The sequence below is a fragment of the Diadema setosum genome, chromosome 15, assembly GCF_964275005.1.
Source record: "Diadema setosum chromosome 15, eeDiaSeto1, whole genome shotgun sequence".
Lineage (NCBI taxonomy): Eukaryota > Metazoa > Echinodermata > Echinoidea > Diadematoida > Diadematidae > Diadema > Diadema setosum.
The window spans coordinates 30,645,592-30,667,757 of record NC_092699.1 but is presented as its reverse complement, the minus strand read 5'-3'; the positions used below and the strand labels follow the sequence as shown (position 1 = coordinate 30,667,757).

At 38.2% G+C, this 22,166-nt stretch overlaps 1 protein-coding gene across 1 annotated transcript in view; it reads left to right on the top strand.

Moving 5' to 3' along the window:
• The first annotated feature begins 2,607 nt into the window (after positions 1 to 2,607).
• The window catches only part of LOC140238826 (uncharacterized), a 57,811-nt gene continuing 38,252 nt past the window's right edge, over positions 2,608 to 22,166 (top strand). The window contains exon 1 of the mRNA XM_072318724.1: positions 2,608 to 2,937. Coding sequence (XP_072174825.1) covers positions 2,848 to 2,937 — 90 coding nt within the window. The 5' untranslated portion in view covers positions 2,608 to 2,847. The remainder of the gene's footprint in view (positions 2,938 to 22,166) is intronic.

Genomic DNA, 22,166 nt, shown 5'->3' with positions numbered 1-22,166 from the left:
GTTTCATTTGATAATTCATGTTTGACGGTTAGTTCGATCAGTTCAACTTCAGCTTAGTTTAAGAAGTAGTAGAAAAAAGAAGAATAACAATGAATATCATACTAAATCAGAAAGGTTTCACTCGCCAGACTGTCGATGATGTACTATGTCTTTGCTTCAAACTCCGGTATTATCCTCAGTTATATATATATATATATATATATATATATGACCGTGCACCACAAAAAGAACAAAAAGTCGCAACCCTTGATTTTGTGTGAGGACTCAAAAAGAGTGAAATGGTTCAACCAAGTTAATCCTGAGTTTTTCATATTTTCTGAAAGAGCTATCCTTCGATATTGTTCTTAAGTTTGGGATCATAACATGAGTGGGAAAGTGTGTTTTCAGCAGTTTTTCTACAACCCTTTTTGGGGGGAGAGTAGAATTATCAGGTATGTCTTAGAGGCCCCTTTTCATTTGTTAAAATCCTTTGCACACTCTTTACTTTCAAGTCTAATAACTTGTGAAAGAATAAAGCTACTGCTTTGAAAGTTGGCACTAATCATGAACATAATGTGTTAATAGAACCTGCTCAATTTCAGCTTAATTTGATAATCTCTTCCCTCTTGTTGCTCAGGTGGTAGGCATCCCGTGTTATGTCCCTTTTACCGCACAGCTCGCACGGCTTGGTAAGGATTAAGCGCTTGATTAGATCCTGTACTTCAGAGCCTCTTTTCTCAGTTCCCACTTTCCCAGAGTGTGTGCTTTCTTTCCAGTATTTAGATAGGTTAGAGGAGTCCATTTAACTTGAGTAAATACATCATTCTAAAGCTTAGAGTCTGCTCTTTAAGAATCTACCTTCAACTGAAAATCCATATCTGGCGACTTCTTGTTCGTTTTGTGATGCAGGGTCACATAGATTATGTACATTATTCTTTTGCATACTCCACATTCTTACCAGAGTATTTTGAATCATTTTCACCTTCTAATGCCACATAGCTGGAAACAATTTGTCATGTGAAAGGACCTGGCATTTCAGCTGCTTCATCAAAGGCCTACGCCAAGGGTATCTGCACCATGCCAAACCTTACGACTCTGGAACTAACGAATGTCAACGTAACTGATGATTTTTTTGTCGAACTTGCAGCGTCAGCATCAAGTGCAAGGGTATCTTATTTTGCCTTTGCTTGATCTCTTTCCTTCATTGTAAAGACACCCGCCTTGAAAGAATCCTTGTCCAATAACCTGAGAATATGGTCTTGTGATTAAAAAAAAATGATGTACAGTAAACCTCGCATGAGTCGAAGCTCTCGGGACTGACAAAAATGCGTCGACTTAAGTGAACTTCGACTCTCGCGAGAGTCGATTTTTTTCGACTCACAGTTATGTACATGTATTATAGTACATTTGCATGCATGTGTGTGTGTGTGTGTGTGCGTGCGTGTGTGTGTTTGCATTCAAATTTGTCTGTTCTTGAAGATAATGTTCTTATTTTGTTCTAAATTGAACATGGAATTTGTATCAATACTAGTAGTTAAACGTAGTTCTGAGAATGTCTGCGCTAATGTGGCAATGCGCATGTGCTATGTCTATGGTGCAATTCTGTAGGTAGCCATCTCTGTCAACCTACCCTGAGACAAACACTCTCCCAGGCCCATCCCATCTCCATTGAACAAAACTATACAGGCAGCCAGGCACGCACAAACAAGCTCCGCCCACTTGGCCTGTTACTAAAATATTAAAGCAGCGATTGGTTGACCAAGGAGCTCTGGCTTGACATGGATAAAGTATGGATGTGCTGTGTGTATGGATAAAGTATGGATCGATGTGCTGTGTGTATACATGTATACATGTGTATGTACATTGTATGCGACATGCGTGCGGAGCAGTACGGTGAGTGTGCATGCTTACCTGCAGCAGATCAGGGACGGGGTTCTGCGACATGCCAATTTTCTTTGTTCTCCTCTAAATGTAATGAGAATGCCAGACAAATCTTCTTCGGCTCAAGTGATGTAAACTACGTGTATTTTGTACAAAAGGGACTCAATGTTTTACTTCGACACAGCCGAAATTCGACTCTCGTACTTCGGCTTATCCAAATATTTCTTAGAGAAAATACACAGGGAAAAATCGGGACTTTTTATTTTGCTTCGAGTTAAGTGATTTTCGACTCACTCGACGTCGACTTATCCGAGGTTTACTGTATGTGCTTGTGCAACTTAGTTGTCCTACTACAGGTTATATAGCTGGTGTTTTTGTCACCCTCCCATGATTCTGCAAAGCTCAAATCAATAAATCACTGGTGCACCTTGTCACTATGTGGACCAAACATATTATATTCCTTGTTTATATGATTTTCATTGCAGAAAAGTAAAATCCATGTCCGATTTGACTACAGGGAAAAAAAAAACAGACAAGATAGTGACCAAGTACATGAGTGAAAGTGCCTCTCAAAATGGGGCAAATGATAAAATGTTAGTTTTTCATTTGTTGCTGACAGTGAAACATGCGACAATCACATGATGGTGATGATGATGGTTTTGCCATAAAACTCATTTCTATCAAAAGGTATTGATATTTTATTTTGTAAAAGAGATATCAATTCCTTTCACAAAAACAAAGAATGTATTCCAGTTTAGGTAACATCCTCATACAACCCATACCAAATTATCTAATTTTCTCTAGGAACAGAAAGAGTACAACGTACATTTGTATTCTTCTGCATACTCCACATTCTTACCAGAGTATGTTGAATCATTTTCACCCTGTAATGCTACATAGCTGGAAACAATTCGTCATTTTCGTCATGCGAGTGGACCTGGCATTTCAGCTGCCCTATCAAAGGTCTACGCCAAGAGTATCTGCACCATGCCAAACCTTACGACTCTGAAACTAATGGATGTCAACATAACTGATGATTTTTTTGTCGAACTTGCAGCGTCAGCATCAAGTGCAAGGGTATCTTATTTTGCCTTTGCCTGATCTCTTTCCTTTATTGTAAAGACACCCATATGTATGTCCAATTTGTTCGCAATAAAGGAAAATAGACAACAAAGGTGGTGTTCAGGTTTGAGTTTCTTCATTTGTCTCCCTCTACAAATGAAAATTTGTTAAGATCGCAGCTGCTGATCTGTAAATTAACAAACATGTCGGAAAAAAGGAACCAGTGGGACTCGAACCTGTCATCTACTGCTTTCTGGGCAGCGACACTACCACCAGGCTGTCCCTGGTTGCCGGCAGTGACACGATGAACATGGAACAAATACCCAAGCTCCGAGATTTCGACATTGTTATGTTAAGTAGTCCAAGGCGGACAAGGCATATATGAAAGAAAGATATTATTCAGAGGGGTGAAGGCTCAGGTTTGAGTTTCTTCAGTTTGTCTCCCTCTACAAATAAAAATTTGTTAAGATCGCAGCTGCTGATCTGTAAATTAACAAACATGTCGGAAAAAAGGAACCAGTGGGACTCGAACCTGTCATCTACTGCTTTCCGGGCAGCGACACTACCACCAGGCTGTCCCTGGTTGCCGGCAGTGACACGATGAACATGGAACAAATACCCAAGCTCCGAGAATCCGACATTGTTATGTTAAGTAGTCCAAGGCGGACAAGGCATATATGAAAGAAAGATATTATTCAGAGGGGTGAAGGCTCAGGTTTGAGTTTCTTCAGTTTGTCTCCCTCTACAAATGAAAATTTGTTAAGATCGCAGCTGCTGATCTGGTGGTAGTGTTGCTGCCCGGAAAGCAGTAGATGACAGGTTCGAGTCCCACTGGTTCCTTTTTTCCAACATGTTTGTTAATTTACAGATCAGCAGCTGCGATCTTAACAAATTTTCATTTGTAGAGGGAGACAAACTGAAGAAACTCAAACCTGAGCCTTCACCCCTCTGAATAATATCGTTCTTTTATATATGCCTTGTCCGCCTTGGACTACTTAACATAACAATGTCGGAATCTCGGAGCTTGGGTATTTGTTCCATGTTCATCGTGTCACTGCCGGTAACCAGGGACAGCCTGGTGGTAGTGTCGCTGCCCGGAAAGCAGTAGATGACAGGTTCGAGTCCCACTGGTTCCTTTTTTCCGACATGTTTGTTAATTTACAGATCAGCAGCTGCGATCTTAACAAATTTTCGTTTGTAGAGGGAGACAAACTGAAGAAACTCAAACCTGAGCCTTCACCCCTTTGAATGATATCTTTCTTTCATATATTCCTTGTCCGCCCTGGACTACTTAACATAACAATGTCAGAATCTCGGAGCTTGGGTATTTGTTCCACGTTCATCGTGTCACTGCCGGCAACCAGGGACAGCCTGGTGGTAGTGTCGCTGCCCGGAAAGCAGTAGATGACAGGTTCGAGTCCCACTGGTTCCTTGTTTTCCGACATGTTTGTTAATTTACAGATCAGCAGCTGCGATCTTAACAAATTTTCATTTGTAGAGGGAGACAAACTGAAGAAACTCAAGCCTGAGCCTTCACCCCTCTGAATAATATCTGTCTTTCAAAGGTGGTGTTCCCACAAAGGAGTGAATGTGTTATTAAGATTGAACAAAATGCTTGGTAATGCGATGTTCGTTTGTTCTTTTTTGTTTGTTTTTTGTTTGTTTTTTTATGCCTCTGCCACGAAGTGGTGCTGGAGGCATTACGCTTTTGGGTTGTCCATCCGTACATCCGTCCGCATTCTTTTACGCGATAACTTGAGGGATATTGACTGGGCTTTTACCAGACTTGGTCCAAGTGTAGAGTATGATGGGGCAATTACTTGATTAGATTTGGGGTGAAATTGCCTATAGGCCAAAGGTCAAGGTCAATTCATGAAATTGTATCCGTTTACTCGATAACTCAATATTGGATAAAGCAAATTTCACCAAACTTGGTCTAAGGACGATGTATGATGGGACAATTGCTTGATTAGTTATTTGAGTGAAATTGGACATAAGTCAAAGGTCAAAGATCAGGGTCAAATTCTAAAATTTATCTGTTTACGCGATAATCAAAACTGGCTGAAGCAACTTTCACCAAACTTGGTCCAAGGATGACGAATAATTGGGCAATTGAGTAGATTTTCAATGAAATTGGCCAAAGGTCAAAGGTCTAGGTCAAATGCTACAAATATTGCTATTTCCCCCATATCTATGCATTGCCTGAAGGTATTTTCTTGAAACTTAGCGTAGACATGTACTACTGCGTAAAGATGCTCCAGATATAGTCGCCTGTCATAAGGTCAAAGTTAAAAAGGTCAAAGGTCAGGTGAACATGTTCCAATTTCACTTTTCTCGCTACTGGCTTAATATATCTTCATAGAAATTGGTACATATGTACTAACCGGTCATAGGTCAATAGTCAGGGGCAAAGTTCAAGTTCAACTCCTCAACATTTTACAATATAAATTCCCTCATATCAATGTAATGCTTGTAGGATTTTTTAGTACAGGTATTACCTAATGGAGATTCTCTGGGACATTTCCTGCTAGAAGGTCAATGGTCAAAGGTTAAGGATCAAAGGCCAGGCTACAATGCAAAAAAAATTAATAATAATAATCTATTTTACACTATGATTACACTATTTCTTCATATCTTGGAAATTACTCATAAACTTATAAAAGCGTTGGTCAAAGTCTAGTAAAAATCTTTAATTCCCCCAAAACATGTACGTACCTGCATTCTTAGACAATAGCAAAAAAAAATAATAACTTAGCTCAAGGAAAGTGAACATTTAAGACATTTCTGACAAACCTGTCATTGCTATATTTTTGCCAGTTATGTGAAACTGTCATCACACATTGTCAAGACTACACCTATTGGGAGAACCATAATGGCGCAGGCATATTAGTCGACATAGCAACATTTCTAGTTGCAGTATTTTCAGTTAGCAGTGATAACAGTTCTGATCGCTTACAGATCATGACTTTCAAGCAAAAAAATTGTCATTTCAACTTACATGAGAATTCATATTTATTCACACCGTTAATATTTTATCATGTTTCAATGAACAGGCTTATTCATTGATTTTCCTTCTACTTTAATGATTACCACAATGACCCGATTTCACGAAGGTGGTACAATTGAAACCCATGTTTTAAGCCATGGACATTTGTATGGAGCGCCAAGTGCAACATGGACTTTCTCGTTAGACAAAATGACAATATTTCGTCAACGAAATGACTGATTTCGTAAAGAAATAAGCCATGAGGCACTTGGTGCTCCAAACAATTTGTACATGGTTTAAACTATGGCTTCAATTGTACCACCTTCATGAATTCAGGCCAAAGAGACCATGAGTAATGAGTCGGATAATTAAGCTTTTATCTTTTCCAATATTACTAAACATGCAATGCTAATGTTACAGATGACTTGAAGAAAAATGATGATATCTAAAGTTTATGTGCCACCCTCACAAAATCTGTATCACATAGTATGTGATTTATAGTTTTTGTCTGCAGTGTATTTCATTTTATTTTTTTTTTTCATGGGGGGGGGGAGAGTTTAGGGACAATAGTTGAGAAGAATGAGTCATAACCTTTTTCCACATCATTGTCTTACTCTAGCATTTTGTATTGTTTCTCACCCACAAAACCACAATCAATAAGACACTGGAGGAGCTGCATATGCTACACATTGTACACCAGGGGTAACTGTACATAATTCAATACAATGGAAAACTGTGAGTTATCATACATTATCATTCTCATTCTGGCCTTTCATGCACTTTAAGAAGATCCACAAAATCAATACATACATTGGGTCAATCACTGGAGTAAATCAGTAAAAGATTTGATGCATCATGAAACAGGGTAAATATCAAGGACTGCTACCGTTTGTTTTTTTTTTCTTATTCTGTTTTGTTTTAATAGCAAAGGAAATTATCTAAACTTGAATAAAATGTTAGATATATTTTAGCATCAAGGACTACATAGTTCCTTTCTGATTGTGTATTGTAATCATGAGCTAATGGCAGTGACTTCTAGCATTGTTATACTCCAACGAATATATTTTATTTGCTATCACTAGATTCAGCAATTGATAGTGCACCGAGTTGCATTGTCAGCAAGTGTTCTTCAATCCATTTCATGTCTACCCTGTCTGAATTCCCTTACTGTACGAGTGGTGAAAAATAAGGTAAGTTTTAAAAATGCCACGGAGAGATTGAATTTGTTTGGAGACCATGATGTATCTGCCTGTAGTGAGTTATGTGTGGGATGTATTTTGACTGTAACCAACCCAGCACTGCTTTATGAATACCATGTACATGGGTTCAGTAGGAACAATATTAATTCTCTATTAAAGTAGACCTGTGGGGGAAGATAACTGCATGGCTCAATCTCAGTTTTTCCTATAAAGTTTGCATGAACCAGTATCTATGTATCCTGAAAATGCTTGCAAGGGAGGGAGAGAGAAAGAGAGCTTGAAACCACACCTTCCAACTTTTGCCTGCAATATATCAAGGATTGATGGAAATGTCACTCAGGAAGACATGCATCTAGTCTGAATGATATGTATGTTTGCAATTTGCCCAGCACCATTGATGGATGCACACACATTCGCTGATCACCAAGCTCCACTTTTGGTACTACTATGGGTATCTTACCATAGAGAATGAACAAAACGCAAGAAAGTATTTGTAATGTACTTTGTATGCCTCAGTCCGAAGGGTGCCGGAGGCATTATCTATCTTTTAAGTTGGATTTTTGGGATTACCTGAAGATGAGGCAAAAAAAAAAAGAAATTTGACCATTTCCTTTTATAGTAAGATAGTAAGAAAGACGAAGGTTTGTGGTGTGTATTTTCTTTCACAAACTTACCAGTTTGATTAATCAGGTTTTACAACATTTTTATTAAATGCTTTAAAGAAAACTCATATTTCATTTTGTTATTATCATCCGAATTCAGCTTTCCACGTCACAGCAAGGAAACACCATGAAGGAAGCTGAAATCGAGGTTTGTTCAAAAATATGGCACACTCTTTTAAAAGTTTTTTTTTTATCTAATTTGTAGTGTATGTGTTGACCTAATAATACATTTAAAAGCAAGAAAATGGGAAACATTTCTCAAGAAACTTTGCATGCTGTACAATAACATTTTGATGTCTTGCATTAATTTTAGGCACCTTACCCTTTCCAAAAATATGTCGAATGATTTACAGACTGAATCTGTAAATCACCTCAGTTGTATCACTTGACAAAAGTAAGGTCCCCCAAAATTTGTAAATTAATGATTAAATGTTGCTGTACAACAAGATACGTCTCTAGAAGGTTTTATTTTTCTGTTCTGCTATCGATATATTTGGCTAACACATAGACTTTGATTCCGTAAAAATGAAATAAATATAATGTACAGTATATTATATTACACATGCATAAATATGTATTGAGTTTTATAATACTTTGAGTCACTTTCAAGATATGGAGGAAAAAATGAAATGTAGCACTTTCACTTGAGCTTTGACCTTTTGGCCTTTGACCTTTTGGCAGGAAATTTCCATTAGAGTATTCCTGTATGTATTAAGTTTCAAGTGAAATCCTGCAAGCATTACATAAATGTGAACAAAATAGTGAAAGTTTTTAGGTGACCTTTGACCCATGACCCCTAAATTCCCTAGATAATCCTTGTCAGTCAGTACGTGCATATGTACCAAGTTCCATCAAGATACCTTGAACCATTTCCGAGATATGGAGGAAAATAAGTGAAATTTAAACATATCCACCTGACCTTTGACCTTTTGACCTTTGACCTCATGCCTGGATCTCTCTCTGGAAAATCTTTTAGTTCATGTAAACACTAAGTTTCAAGAAAATACCTTCAGGCATATTGTGCAGATATGGGGGCAATAGTGAAATTTTGAGCATTTGACTTTGACCTTTTGACCCTTGACCTCTTGCCGATTTGCCTCATCATACGTCATCCTTAGACAAAGTTTGGTTAAATTTGCTTGATGCATTCCCGAGTTATCAGGTAAACTGATACAATTTCATGATTTGACCTTGACCCTTGATCTCTGGCCGATTTTTACCCAAACCTAATCATGTAATTGCCCCATCATACTTTATACTCGGACCTAAAGTTTGGTAAAATTCCACTCAATATTGCTCCAGTTATCAATGATGGATGTACCTACTAACGTACGGACATACAGACGGACGGATGACCCGAAAACATAATGCCTCTGGCATCCTTTGGGCGGAGGCATGAAATGCTGACAAGATAGTGACCAATCAAAGGAGTGAAAGTGTATTCAAAATAGGACAAATGACAGAATGTTTGTGTTTCATAATATGTTCATGACAGTAAAATATGCAACAATCACATAAAATAAATAACATGTGCACCCTTTCAAAAAAGTCCTGTGGTACTCCTGTGGTAATTACCACAGGACAGTACCACAGGAATTCCTGTGGTATTTTGGGACATACCACAGGACAGTAGCACAGGAATTGTTCTGTGGTATTTTGGGACGTACCAGAGGGCAGTACCACAGGGCAGTGCCACAGGACAGTACCACAGTACCAGTGCCACAGAACAGTACCACAGGAACTGTCCTTTGGTATTTTGGGACATTACCACAGGACAGTACCACAGGTCATTACCACACAGCATTACCACAGGGCAGTACCACACAGCATTACCATGGTAACACAGGAGAGTACCACACAGGATAGATCGAAAAAAAAAAAAAATCTTGGAGAATCTTAGCCACATATCAAGGAATATTCGTGATAGGCAAGTGATGGTTTTCAGAACAAACATGACCCTACTTAAAGGACAAGTCCACCTTCATATACATAAGGATTGTGAGAATGCAGCAAAATTAGTAGAACACATCGGTGAAGGTTTGAGGAAAATTGGACAATCCATTCAATAGTTATGAATTTTCAAGTATCTGCACAGTCACTGCTGTATAAGAAGACTACTACCGTGTATGATGTCACGTGCGTACAACGATATAAGGAAAATATAAAGAGAATTTCACAAAATTTCATCGTTTGAAAAAAGTACACATTCCCTTGACTCGTTACTGACATATGTTATGGGTAATATTATTCCCATTGTCTTTAGAAAGAGGCAAGTCAAGTGCTCTTTTATTATGCGAAAAAAGTGAAAATATGTTGAAATTTCTTTACATTTTCTTTACACTGTTGTACTCATATGACATCACGAGCCTTAGTAGTCTCCTCATCCAGTTCCAACACAAAAATTTTAAAAATTCATAACTATTGCATCGATTGTCCAATTTTCCTCAAACTTTCACTGATGTGTTCTACTAATATTGCTGCATTCTCTCAATCCTTATGTTAATGAAGGTGAACTTGTCCTTTAATAGCCAGTCCTCCTCTTAACATAACACCTCAAACGACAGTCTCATATTACCAAGTGCCATTCTAGTCCTATATAGATGTAAATAGTCATCCTATTCCTAGTTAGTCATCGGTCGTATCAGTACATATAATAGCTATCTATCCGTAATGCATTAAGGCATGGTTACTAACACTTTCATAACAATATTTATGATGTTGGGAATAACGTAAAAGAATTTTACAATCTTTCAAAAGGTTCAAAGTAAGTCCCATCAATACTTTGACTTTTTTAAGTATTTTATGTATTTTCTAAAATCTAGATTGCTTTTTATGAATATTCATGATCGATCGAACTGTGTCGGAAGTAAAAACACAGAAGTGCCATAAGAAATGTCACATGCTTTACATCAGCACTTTTACTTAATAGGTAATACTTTAAGAGTATAGGACAGGTTAAGTAATGGAAAATCAATTGCTATAATTCACAGCATATGTCATCTTTCAATTGAGGAATATGTGCTTTTTTGTTTTTGTTTTTGTTTTTGTTATTTCAGTTGGTTCTGCCTTACGATTTTTCTGAGTGGTTCTCCTATGTGGTACTGCTGTGTGATATTCTCCTGCTGTCATAGTCCTGTGGTATAAAATCTTTAAAAAAAATCTTGTGGTATTTTTCTGTGGTACTTTCTATTGTATATTTGTGATTTTGCCTCGTGGTATTATTGTGTGGTATTGCTATATGATACTAATGTGTGGTACTATGCAGTTAATTTGCTGTGTGGTACATGTACTTCTGTGTGGAACAGTACCCTTATTGGATCTTCCTGTGGTATTATGGGACACATACCACCAGAATACCATAAGACTGTTCCTGTGGTACTGCCCTGTGGTAAGGTCCTGTGGTAATGTCCTGTGGTAATGTCGTGTGGTACTGTCCTGTGGTAATGTCCCAAAATACCGCAGGACAGTTCCGGTGGTAATGTCATGTGGTACTCTCCTGTGGTACTGTCCTGTGGTACTTGTTCTGTGGTATTGTCCTGTGGTAATTTTCTTGTGGTACTGTCCTGTGGTAATGTCCCAAAATACCACAGGACAGTTCCTGTGGTAATGTCCTGTGGTACTCTCCTGTGGTTCTGTCCTGTGGTACATCCCAAAATACCTTGGGACAATTCCTGTTGGACTGCATGTCCTGTGGTACTGGTTATGTGGTACTGTCCTGCAGTAATGCTGTGTGGTAGTGATATTGGTGCTGTCTTGTGATGATGTCCTGTCGTACTGTCTTGTGATATTGTCCTGTCGTACTGTCCTGTGGTAATGGTATGTGGAACTATACCCTGTGGTACTGGACCTGTAGTTATGTCCTGTGGTACTTTCCTGTGGTACTGTCTTGTGGTACTCTCCTGTGGTAATGTCCCAAAATACCACATGACAATTCATGTGTTAATGTTCTGTGATAATGTCCCAAAATACCACAGCACAGTTCCTGTGGTAATGTCCTGTGGTGCTGTCCTGTGGTATATCCCAAAATACCACAGGACAATTCCTCTTGTACTGTCGTGTGGTACTGTCCTGTACCCATGGACCTACATCACTGCCTGTGCTGACATATGTTTGTGTTGTACATGTGTGGTACTGACAAGTACCACAGCGATAACCACACCAGCCTGTGACACAGTACCACACAATTCCTGTGGTAACATATGTGTGTGGTACATTGTATGGTACTGACAAGTACTACAGGGAGTACCCAGGCCTGCGGTACAGTACTACACAGTTCCTGTGGTAACATTGTTTGTGTGTGGTACAGACAAGTACCACATGGAGTACCACAGGACTTTTTAGGGCATGCTGTTGATAGTTTCAATTGTAAAAATCTTTTCTATCAAATGGTATGTGTATTAACATTCATTAAAAAAATCTTATCAATTCCTCTTTACAAAAGAAAGTGTACTCCTTATAAGAGTTAATCATTTTATGCATACTCCACATTTTTACCAGAGTATTTTATATCATTTTTTCTACCGCTTATAACGCTACATAGCTGGAAACAATTCGTCACGCTAAAGGACCTGATCTTTCAGCTGCTGCATCGAAGGCCTGCGTCAAGAGTATCTGTGCCATGCCAAATTTTGAGACTCTGGAACTAGTGGATGCCAACATACCTGACGATTTCTTTGTCGAACTTGCGGAATCAGCATCAAGAGCAAGGGTACCATTATCATATTTTGCCTTTGCTTTCTTTTTTTTGGGGGGGGGGAGGGGGGCATCATGGCCCCTGGACCTGGGACTATTTTGCGATAACTTCCAAAATATAAGATCTTTCCTTGAGACTTCATGACTTTTTTCTTATGCATCTTTTGGTACCTAATTAACGTACACATCCGTGCAGCAGTTGTGGTTTTACTGTTGTAAGCCTCGTTATAAGTATGATGACGCTGATGCTGCCAGTCTCCAGTTGAAATCGCATGGATTTATTAGACAAATTCAACAGCCCCTATAAAGGGTGAACAACGTACATTACATAAATGATACTCAAGCATCTTTGCAGTTGTAGCTGTGTCACACATAAAATGATTTTAACCATTCGCATTATAATGCAGTAAATATGAATTCCATACATCATACGGTTGTATATCATATAACAAGTAATTGAAAAAGAAGAAGAAGAACAGTAAATATCATAATGCATCAGAAAGGTTTCACTCACCAGTCTGCTAATGAAATACTATGTGATTGCTTCAAGCTCCGGTGTTGTCGTCAGCTATATACAGTTTATGCATACACTTCGTAATTCTTCTTCAGTATAACAAATACATAAACTATTCAATACAGAAGAGCTCAGAGAATATATCTGTTTGTCACTCAAGTAAAGATATGGATTATGGGTGGTAATCTGAAAATCTTCCTAAGTTTCTTCATAAGTTTCTTCCTAAGTCGGAAACTTAGGAAGTGCCTAGGAAAGACAAAATTGAGATTCCGAAATTTCTTCCCAGGCACTTCTTAATGCAAATTAGGCCATCCTTATCCCCGCCCACGTCCTTTCCTAAGCCAATACGAAATGCCGTATCATAAGGAACTAACCAGTGACAACCGCATATTTCTATGGCGTAGGCTCAAATACTTGAGACTTGAGACTGTTGGACGTGTATTTGTTGAGCTCCGGCAGATTGGACTTTATTTTCACTATTGGTGTCTGGTCACGGCTATTTGTACTTCATTTTGAAAAGCACAGCGAGGTAAATTCGATCAGTTCATAATTTTGTAGATTGCCTTATTCTTTGGGAACATTTGCAGCGAATTTGGTCAATTATTTGGCGTTTCTACGTACTTTAAAATTTTGATTTTGATTGCCTATTTGCGCAACTCTGCATCATTGGCGCTCTCAACGCATTGACCCGACCTTGGCAACTACGCCGTCTCCATAGCGACAGGAGACTGGACAAGACTCTGCACACCCCTTACAAGTGCATATATCACACATCTCCAGATGGAGCGCTCCACACAGCAACACCGAGCAACGCATCTCACGCGCTCTATTGTTATTCCTTTGTGACATCATGGCCAACTTCAACGTTCTAGTTGATGAGGTGTCTAACAAGGAGGAGGATCCCAGCCAAGCTTTTAATGATGCTGTGTCATATGCAGTGGTAGCTTCCATGGGTGTAGATGCGGCGTCCATGAGAGGTGTGGGCAAGGGCTCCGGAAGTCAAGGACTTGGTGCATCAGGTGGAGGATGTAAGTCTACCAACACCAGGGGAGGAGACCCCACTAGCCCTACAGTGACTGGAAATGATGATGCGCTGATAGCCAACATAGTCGCCAAGATTATAGTTGCTATCCAGCCTATCATTGTCCAAGCCGTATGTTCCGCTGTGACCGCTGCAAATTATGAAGACCATGCTTGAGGAACAGAAGTCTTGGAAGGAACAGAATGAGGAAGGAAGGGAGAATGAAAAGGTCTGATCAAATTGGTCATTTCGAAGTAGAACGACTCGAACAATACTCAAGGAAGGAGAACGTGAAAATCTACGGTCTGAAGGAGGAGCAGGGTGAAAATACAACAGGAGTGGTACCGGACCTAGCGAAGCAAATGGGAATAGACATCAAGGCCACAGATTTGAGCATCTGCCATAGATTGGGCTCAACACCAGCGGATGACCATCAAAGGAAGAGAGCGCGCACTGTCATTGCTCATTTCACCAGGCGTGAGGCAAAGGCAACCTTCATGCGAGCCAAGAAAGGTCTAAGAAAGAGAGAGGATCTGAAACATGTTTACATCAATGACGACCTCACCCGTCTCAGGGGCAAAGTCGTCCACGAGATGAGGAAGGACACAGGCATACTACGTGTCTGGACAATAGATGGAAAGATCCATTACATTAGTAAGTCCGATGGGAGGCAGAGCATCAGAGTTCTGGATTCGCTGGACAATATCCATGACATCGGCTGGGACGAGAACCGCACAAAGAAGTTGGGGGTTTACCTCGACATCTAGAAACTCGCCGCACATGCCTGCTCCGATGACCATAAACATCATTGCTCATCGATTTCAAGGCTGAATATTGCAGGGCTGAATGTTTGCGGTATTTCTAAGAAATGTGATTATGGCTTCCTACAAGATTTTGTCAAAAAGCATGATATCATTTGTCTCAGTGAAACTAAAACCGATTTGAATTGCTCTGAGTATTTTCCTGGGTATCAGTATGTGACGGCCCAGAAAAGAAACGTCTCTATCCCCTCAGTGGGACTCATGCGTTAGCGATAATTGTTTCTGAGAGATTCAAGGGCTGTTATGAAATTTTGAATCTGATTCAGTCTGATTCTATTTTGTGGATTAAACTTGACTTTTCTGGATTCTCTATTTTGATTGGCTCAGTGTATATTCCGCATGAAGGGTCAAAGTACTATACTGACGATATGTTTTACATAATCTTGAATGATTATACCACTCTGCGGGCTAAATACGATCTCCCGTTTTTGTTGGTAGGAGACTTCAATGCCAGAACAGGGATACTTGGTGATTTTCTTACAGTGGAAGATGAGATTCAAAATGAAACTGGTTTGTCATTCATATCCGAGAATATAACTGATTCTCAATCTGAACTTGAATTGCTTGGTATTTGTACTGAAGGGTTCAACAATGATCGTCATGTTAAAAATAACGGTCGTAGATTATCAGATCTTTGCAAAAATATGGATATACATATGTGGCCGTGCACCACAAAATGAACAAAAAGTCACACCCGTTGATTTCACGTGAAGACTCAAAAAAGATGAAATGTGTCAATCGAGTCAATCTCGGGTTTTTCATATTTTCTGAAAGGGCTATTCTTCTTTTACGTAATCCCTTAGTTTGGGATCATAATATGAATGGGGAAGTGTGTTTTCAGCATTTTTCTACAAACCTTATTGGGGGGAGAGTGGACTGATCACGTATGTCTTAGATGCCCCTTTTGATTTCTTGGAATCCTTTCCACACTCTTCACTTTCAAGTCTTACAACTTTTGAAAGGATAATGCTAATGCTTTGAAAGTTAGCAGTAATCATGGGTGAAATGTGTTAGTAGAGCATGTTTAATTTCATCTTAATCTGATAATCCATTCATTCGCCCATGATTACTGCTAACTTTCAAAGCATTGATTTGATTTTGAATGAACTTCTGAAGAATAGTTCAAAAAATTTGGTCAAGTTGATAACCAAATTGTTTAATCTTATATTCGACAGTGGCATTGTCCGTACAGATTGGGTAAACGGTTTGATAAAACCATTGCATAAAGGGAAGGGCTCACAAGATTGTGTTGACAACTACAGAGGTATGACATTATTGTTGGGAAGCTATTCACGGCAGTATTAAATGGTAGAGTAACTTTGTAGAATCACAATGCCTGTTAGGAGAGGAACAAGCTGGTTTTAGATGCGGATATTCAACTATGGACCATGTATTTTCATTACATTCTTGATTTTTATTTACAGAGAAGGAAAAGGATGTATACAGCTTTTGTTGATTATAAAAAAGCATTCGATTTGGTAAATAGACCATCACTGTGTGGTTGAAATTGTTTGATTGTCGAATTAATGGTAAATTACTCCGGGTCGTTAAGGATATCTATAGAAAGTCAAAATCCTGCGTTTTTTATAACAATTCTAAATCAGATTTTTTTAAAGAGTAACATAGGTGTAAAACAAGGCGAGAATCTATCACCAATATTATTTTTTGTATCTAAACGACTTTTCGTCATTTCTGTCTCAGAGATACCCTGGCCTGGATTCTCTTTCATCAGGTATCAGTGAAACGTGTTCTAGCGAAGAAGTGAATGTGTTTGTTGATTTATTCACATTACTTATTATATGCAGATGATACGATTGTGTTGGCTGAAAATGCTCAGGAACTCCAGTTAGCTATTGATGCTTTATTTGATTATTGCCAATTGTGGCATCTGACCGTTAATACTGCTAAGACTAAGATAGTTATTTTTTTCCTGTAGAAAAGTTTGAACAGCTCCTACCTTTCTTTTCGGAGATGATAAAATTTGTGTCTGCGATAATTATGTTTACTTAGGAACGACGTTAGATTATAATAATGATTTTAAGAAAGCTATAAACAAACAAGTATCCCAAGCCAAAAGAGCGTTGTACTCCATGAAAAGTAGCATTTTACCTCTCCTCCTTCCAATCGACATAAAACCAGAGCTTTTTGAACATTTGAACATGCCTATTTTGCTTTACGGCAGTGAAATTTGGGGTTTTGAAAACCTCGCCCAAATTGAAACTTTCTTTTGTAGATATTGTAAGGAACTTCTTGGATTACATAAGCGAACTCCGAATTGTATGGTTTGTGGTGAAATAGGTAAAGATAGATTACAAAAAACAGTGCCCCTTCGGATGCTAATGTTTTGGTTTAAGCTTGTTCACAGTAATATGTCAAAGATAGCGCATGTTTTGTATAATTTTCAATATGTTTTATCTGCGAGGCAAGAAAATTCGATGACATGGGTAATTAGGATAAATGATATTTAACAACCTAGGTCTCACGGAAATTTGGAACAGCCAAGCATATATCCATCTCACTTTAGCTGGCTTCAAAAGTTTAGTTAGTACCAGATTAAATGATGTTTATAAACAAGAGTGGCATAGTAACGTAGACAAAAAATCTCAATGTTTAAATTATCGAATTTTTAAGCAGGATATTCATTTTGAGAAGTACTTTCGACACCTTAATGATTCACAGGCAAAAATTTTATGTAAATTCCGTTGCGCTAATCATAAACTGCCAATTGTTTCTGGAAGATACAATCAGATTCCAAGAAACGAAAGATTTTGCACCCATTGCAATGAAGAGAAAATTGGTGATGAATTTCACTACCTTTTTCAGTGTAGACTTTTTAATGAACAACGAAAGAAATACTGAAAAAAATATTACTGGAAATACCCAAACACTATGAAGATGAATAAATTATTTGATTGTCAAAAGAAAACAGTCCTTTCCAATTTAACCAAGTTTTGTACTTATATAATGACACATGTTTAGATTACTAATATTTTTTTTGTCCTTTTTGTAAATACTACACATATTGAGCCTTTTTTACAGGCTGTACCTTCTTTACAACTGATTTATAACTTATTTGTCTTTTCACTCTCTCCTCCATTGTTATGCCTCCGCCACGAAGTGGTGCCGGCGGCATAATGTTTTCGGGTTGTCCGTCCGTCCGTCCGTACGAACGTACGTCCGCATGCGTTTACGCGATAACTTGAGTAATATTGACCGGAATTTTACCAAACTTGGTCCAAGTATAAAGTATGATGGGGCAATTACTTGATTAGATTTTGGGTGAAATCGGCCAAAGGTCAAAGGTCAAGGTCAAATCATGCAATTGTATCCGTTTACGCGATAGTAAACTCAAGACTGGATCGAGGAAATTTCACCAAACTTTGTTGGAGGATGATGTATGATGAGACAATTACTTGATTAGTTTTTTAGTGAAATCGTACAGAGGTCAAAGGTCAAAGATCAAGGTCAAATCCTAAAATGTATCTGTTTACGTGATAACTCAAAACTGGATGAAGCAGCTTTCACCAAACTTGCTTCAAGGATGATATATGATGGGGCAATTAGATTCGTAGATTTTAGTGACATTGGCAAGAGGTCAAAGGTTAAAAGGTCAAGGTCAAATGCTAAAAATGTTGCTATTTCCCCCATATCTATGTAATGCCCGAAGGTATTTTCTCGAAACTTAGTGTAGACATGTACTACTGCGTAAAGATTCTCCAGAGAGAGTTTCATGTCATAAGGTCAAAGGTCAAAAGGTCAAAGGTTAGGTGAACATGTTGCAATATCACTTTTCTCGCAAATGGTTCAATGTATCTTCATGGAACTTGGTACATACGCATGTACTGACTGGCAGGGATTATCTAGGGAATTTAGGGGTCATGGGTCAATTATAGTCAGGGGGTCAAAGGTCAAGGTCAACTCCTCAAAATTTTACTATTTCCCTCATATTCTAGTATATGCAATGCTTGCATTATTAGTTTTAAAACTTAATATATACATGTATTACCTAATGGAGATTCTCTTGGAAATTTCCAGCCAGAAGGTCAAAGGTTAATGGTCAAAGGCCAGGGTTAAATGCAAATATATATATATATATATATTTTGTACTGTAATTACAATCTTTCTTCATACCTTGAAAATTACTCAATGCATTAACTTATAAAAGGGTCGGTCAGAAGTCAAGTATAAATTCTCAATTCCCGAAATATGTGTACCTGCACTCTTAGACAAGTATAGTAAACCCAGTTAATGGAACGTGAACATTCAAGATATTTCTGACAAACCTGTCCTTCCAATATTTTGCCAGTTATGTGAAGCTGTCATCACACATTGTGAAGACATTTTACTATACAACTATTGGAAGAATCATGCATTATGGCGGAGGCATCAGTCGCCATAGCGACATTTCTAGTTCTTCCATCTCTCTTCTTCTTGTTCTTGTCTCCATATTTCCTTCATTCTTGTTCACTTAGCGTATGAATATATTTCCATATGTCTTTGCGTTTTTCTTTTTTCTGTTTCTATTTTTTCTTTTTTTCCTGGACCAAAAGTCACTCGTATTTCTTTTTGTTAAATCACCAGTCTTGTGTCCTTCTCACTCTCCCTCTTCAACTCCATTTCCTCTCTCCCCCTCTCTCCTCACTCTCTCTCTCTCTCTCTCTCTCTCTCGTCATATTTCCCTTTCTTTGTTTTGTTTTGTTTGGTTTTTTTCACCATATATTGTGTATATATTGTGTATTTCTGTACATTTTTTCATCAATCGCATTTCATTCTTATTTTCTTTGTTATAGTTGTTATGTACACTTTTCAGAGTTATTTGAAATTCTGCATTATTGAATTTATAATGTGCTATATGTTTTTCATTGGACTCCGATACCCAGAGTATGGGTTGTTGAGTAAATAAACTTTCAAACTTTAAAACGAGTGCGCGGCATGTCCCCTTTCTCACGCTCATTTCGCGCATCAAAGTACATGTGCGCGAAATGAATGACAAGCGCGCCTATCACGATGCTTGCAGTTTGCTATTCTTAACAACGTACTTAGGACAGGGGTGGAGCTTTCCTAAATATTTTCCTAAAATTCTTTCCTAAGTGCATTCTAGAATACCAACTTCTTCCTAAGTCAGAAATTTGCATGTTCCCGCCCCCTTCCTAAGTTTCTTCCTAAGACTACTTAGGAAAAAACTTATGAAGATTTTCAGAATACCACCTAGGAAAAAATCGTGACTTAGGAAGAAATTTCTTCCTAGGAAGGATTTCATAATACCAACCTAAATCTGCATCTTTTTAGAATAGCTCATGAAAATAACATTTGTGTTGTGCCCATGCCAACCACGAAAGCTAGCTGCGCCATTGGCATGGTCACAACGCGCCTTAATGCATTGATGCAACAATAGCGCATTGTCCCACTTGCCACAAACTTACCTGCGATTATAGAGCATTACATAAGATTTTCCTGTCACATGTCAGTCAGAAATGGCGTATTTGTATATGTGTATGTGTAAAATAAATGAGATTTTCCAAGATTCTTATATACTTACATACTTTCGTTTGTTTGTTTGTTTTTTTTTTGGTTTTTTTTTTTGCACAGTCTGTTATTCTGCTATAATTATTAATTAGTATTATAATTTGATCTAAAGTTGAAATTGATTGTTCCGAATATAAAAAGAGGAAACAGTAGAAAACATGAATTTAAAAAATAACTAACATAAGAAATACATAAATACAAGAGTTTGATATGTATAACGAGTACAATTCTTTAGTTAATTGTATCCCCCGAACAGAGTTCGGAGGATACTATGGATTTGGCCTCATTGCACCTTGTCCGCGTCCGTCGCGTCCGCCGCAGAGAATTTCTTGTGAGCGCTCTACTGCCTGCAGTTCTTCAATCATCTTCAAATTTGGCATGATTGTGTATTATGGTAAGACGAAGAAGCCTATTGTTTTGGTAATGGCGCCCTCGCTTGTTCCGTCTTTATACATGAAAAGGTAAATTTAACAGGGTCTTCTTGTGTGTGTGACGCTGGACTTGTTTCTCAACTGATTTTTTTTTTCAAATTTGGTATTTAAAATATGATCATAGTCAAAACTACAAGTGTATGCACCTATACCTACTGATAATGCTGCCCTCACTGTTCCACCTTTTACAGGGTCAAAGGTCATCCTGATCATGTCAAAATTTGCAGAAGTGCATATTTTGAATAACTTGATTGTTACTGTATGGATTTTATTCAGACTTCCTAAGGAGATGTATGGGTGATCATGCCATTGCAAATTTCTTGTGTGTGCTCTATCAGCCACATTTCTTATCAGATTTTCTTCAAATTTGGCAAAAAGGTACATTATAGTGAACTGAAGATGCCTATATTTTTTTTTTTTTTTGGTGGTAACGCCCTTGCTTGTTCCGTATTTATACATGAAAAGGAAAATTTAACAGGGTCTGCTGTGTGCGTGCGATGCTGGCCTTATTCTCGACCGATTTTTTTTTTTAATGTAACTGTATTATAGTCAAATCTATACACCTACACCTATTGATAATGCTGCCCTCACTGTTCCACTTTTTACAGGGTTGAAGGTCACCCTGATCATGTCATAATTTGCAAAAATGCATACTTATTTAGGCAATCACTTGATTTTTACTGGATTTTACTCAGACTTGATAAAGAGGTGTATGGGTGGTCATTCTACATGAAGGACAAAACATTTTTGTGGTGACGGCACCCTCAGTGCTCCGACTTGGAGGCCATGTCATATTTCTTGTATATATGCTGTATAAGCCACATTTCTTGTCGGATTTTATTCGAACTTGCTATGGAGGTGTATGGGGAGCTATTCTAGAGGTAACAAACATTTTCATTGCCAGCGCTCTCATTTTTCAAACTTTAATGGGATGACATGTCATATTCCTTGTATGTGCTATATGTGACCCTGTATCACAAAACAAAAATTGCCAGACATGGATTTTTAGTTAAGAGTAGATTCTAAAAGAGCAGACTCTAAGCTTTAATATGAGGTATAACTCAAATCAAATGGACTCTCCTAACCTATCTAAATATTGGAAAGAAAGGACACACTCTGGAAAGTGTGAACTGAGAAAACAGGCTCTGAAGTACAGGGTGTATTCAAGCGCTTAATCTTTACCAAGCTATGCCAGCTGTGGTATGAATGGAACAAAAAAAAAAAAAAAAAACCAGGATGTTGACCACTGGAGCAACAACAATGAAGGGGTTATTAGATTAAGCTGAAATTGAGCACGCTTCATTAGCACATTCTGTACATGCTTAATGCCAACTTTCAATGCAGTAGCATTATTCTTTCTTAAGTTAGTGGAGTTGGAAGTGAAGCGTATGG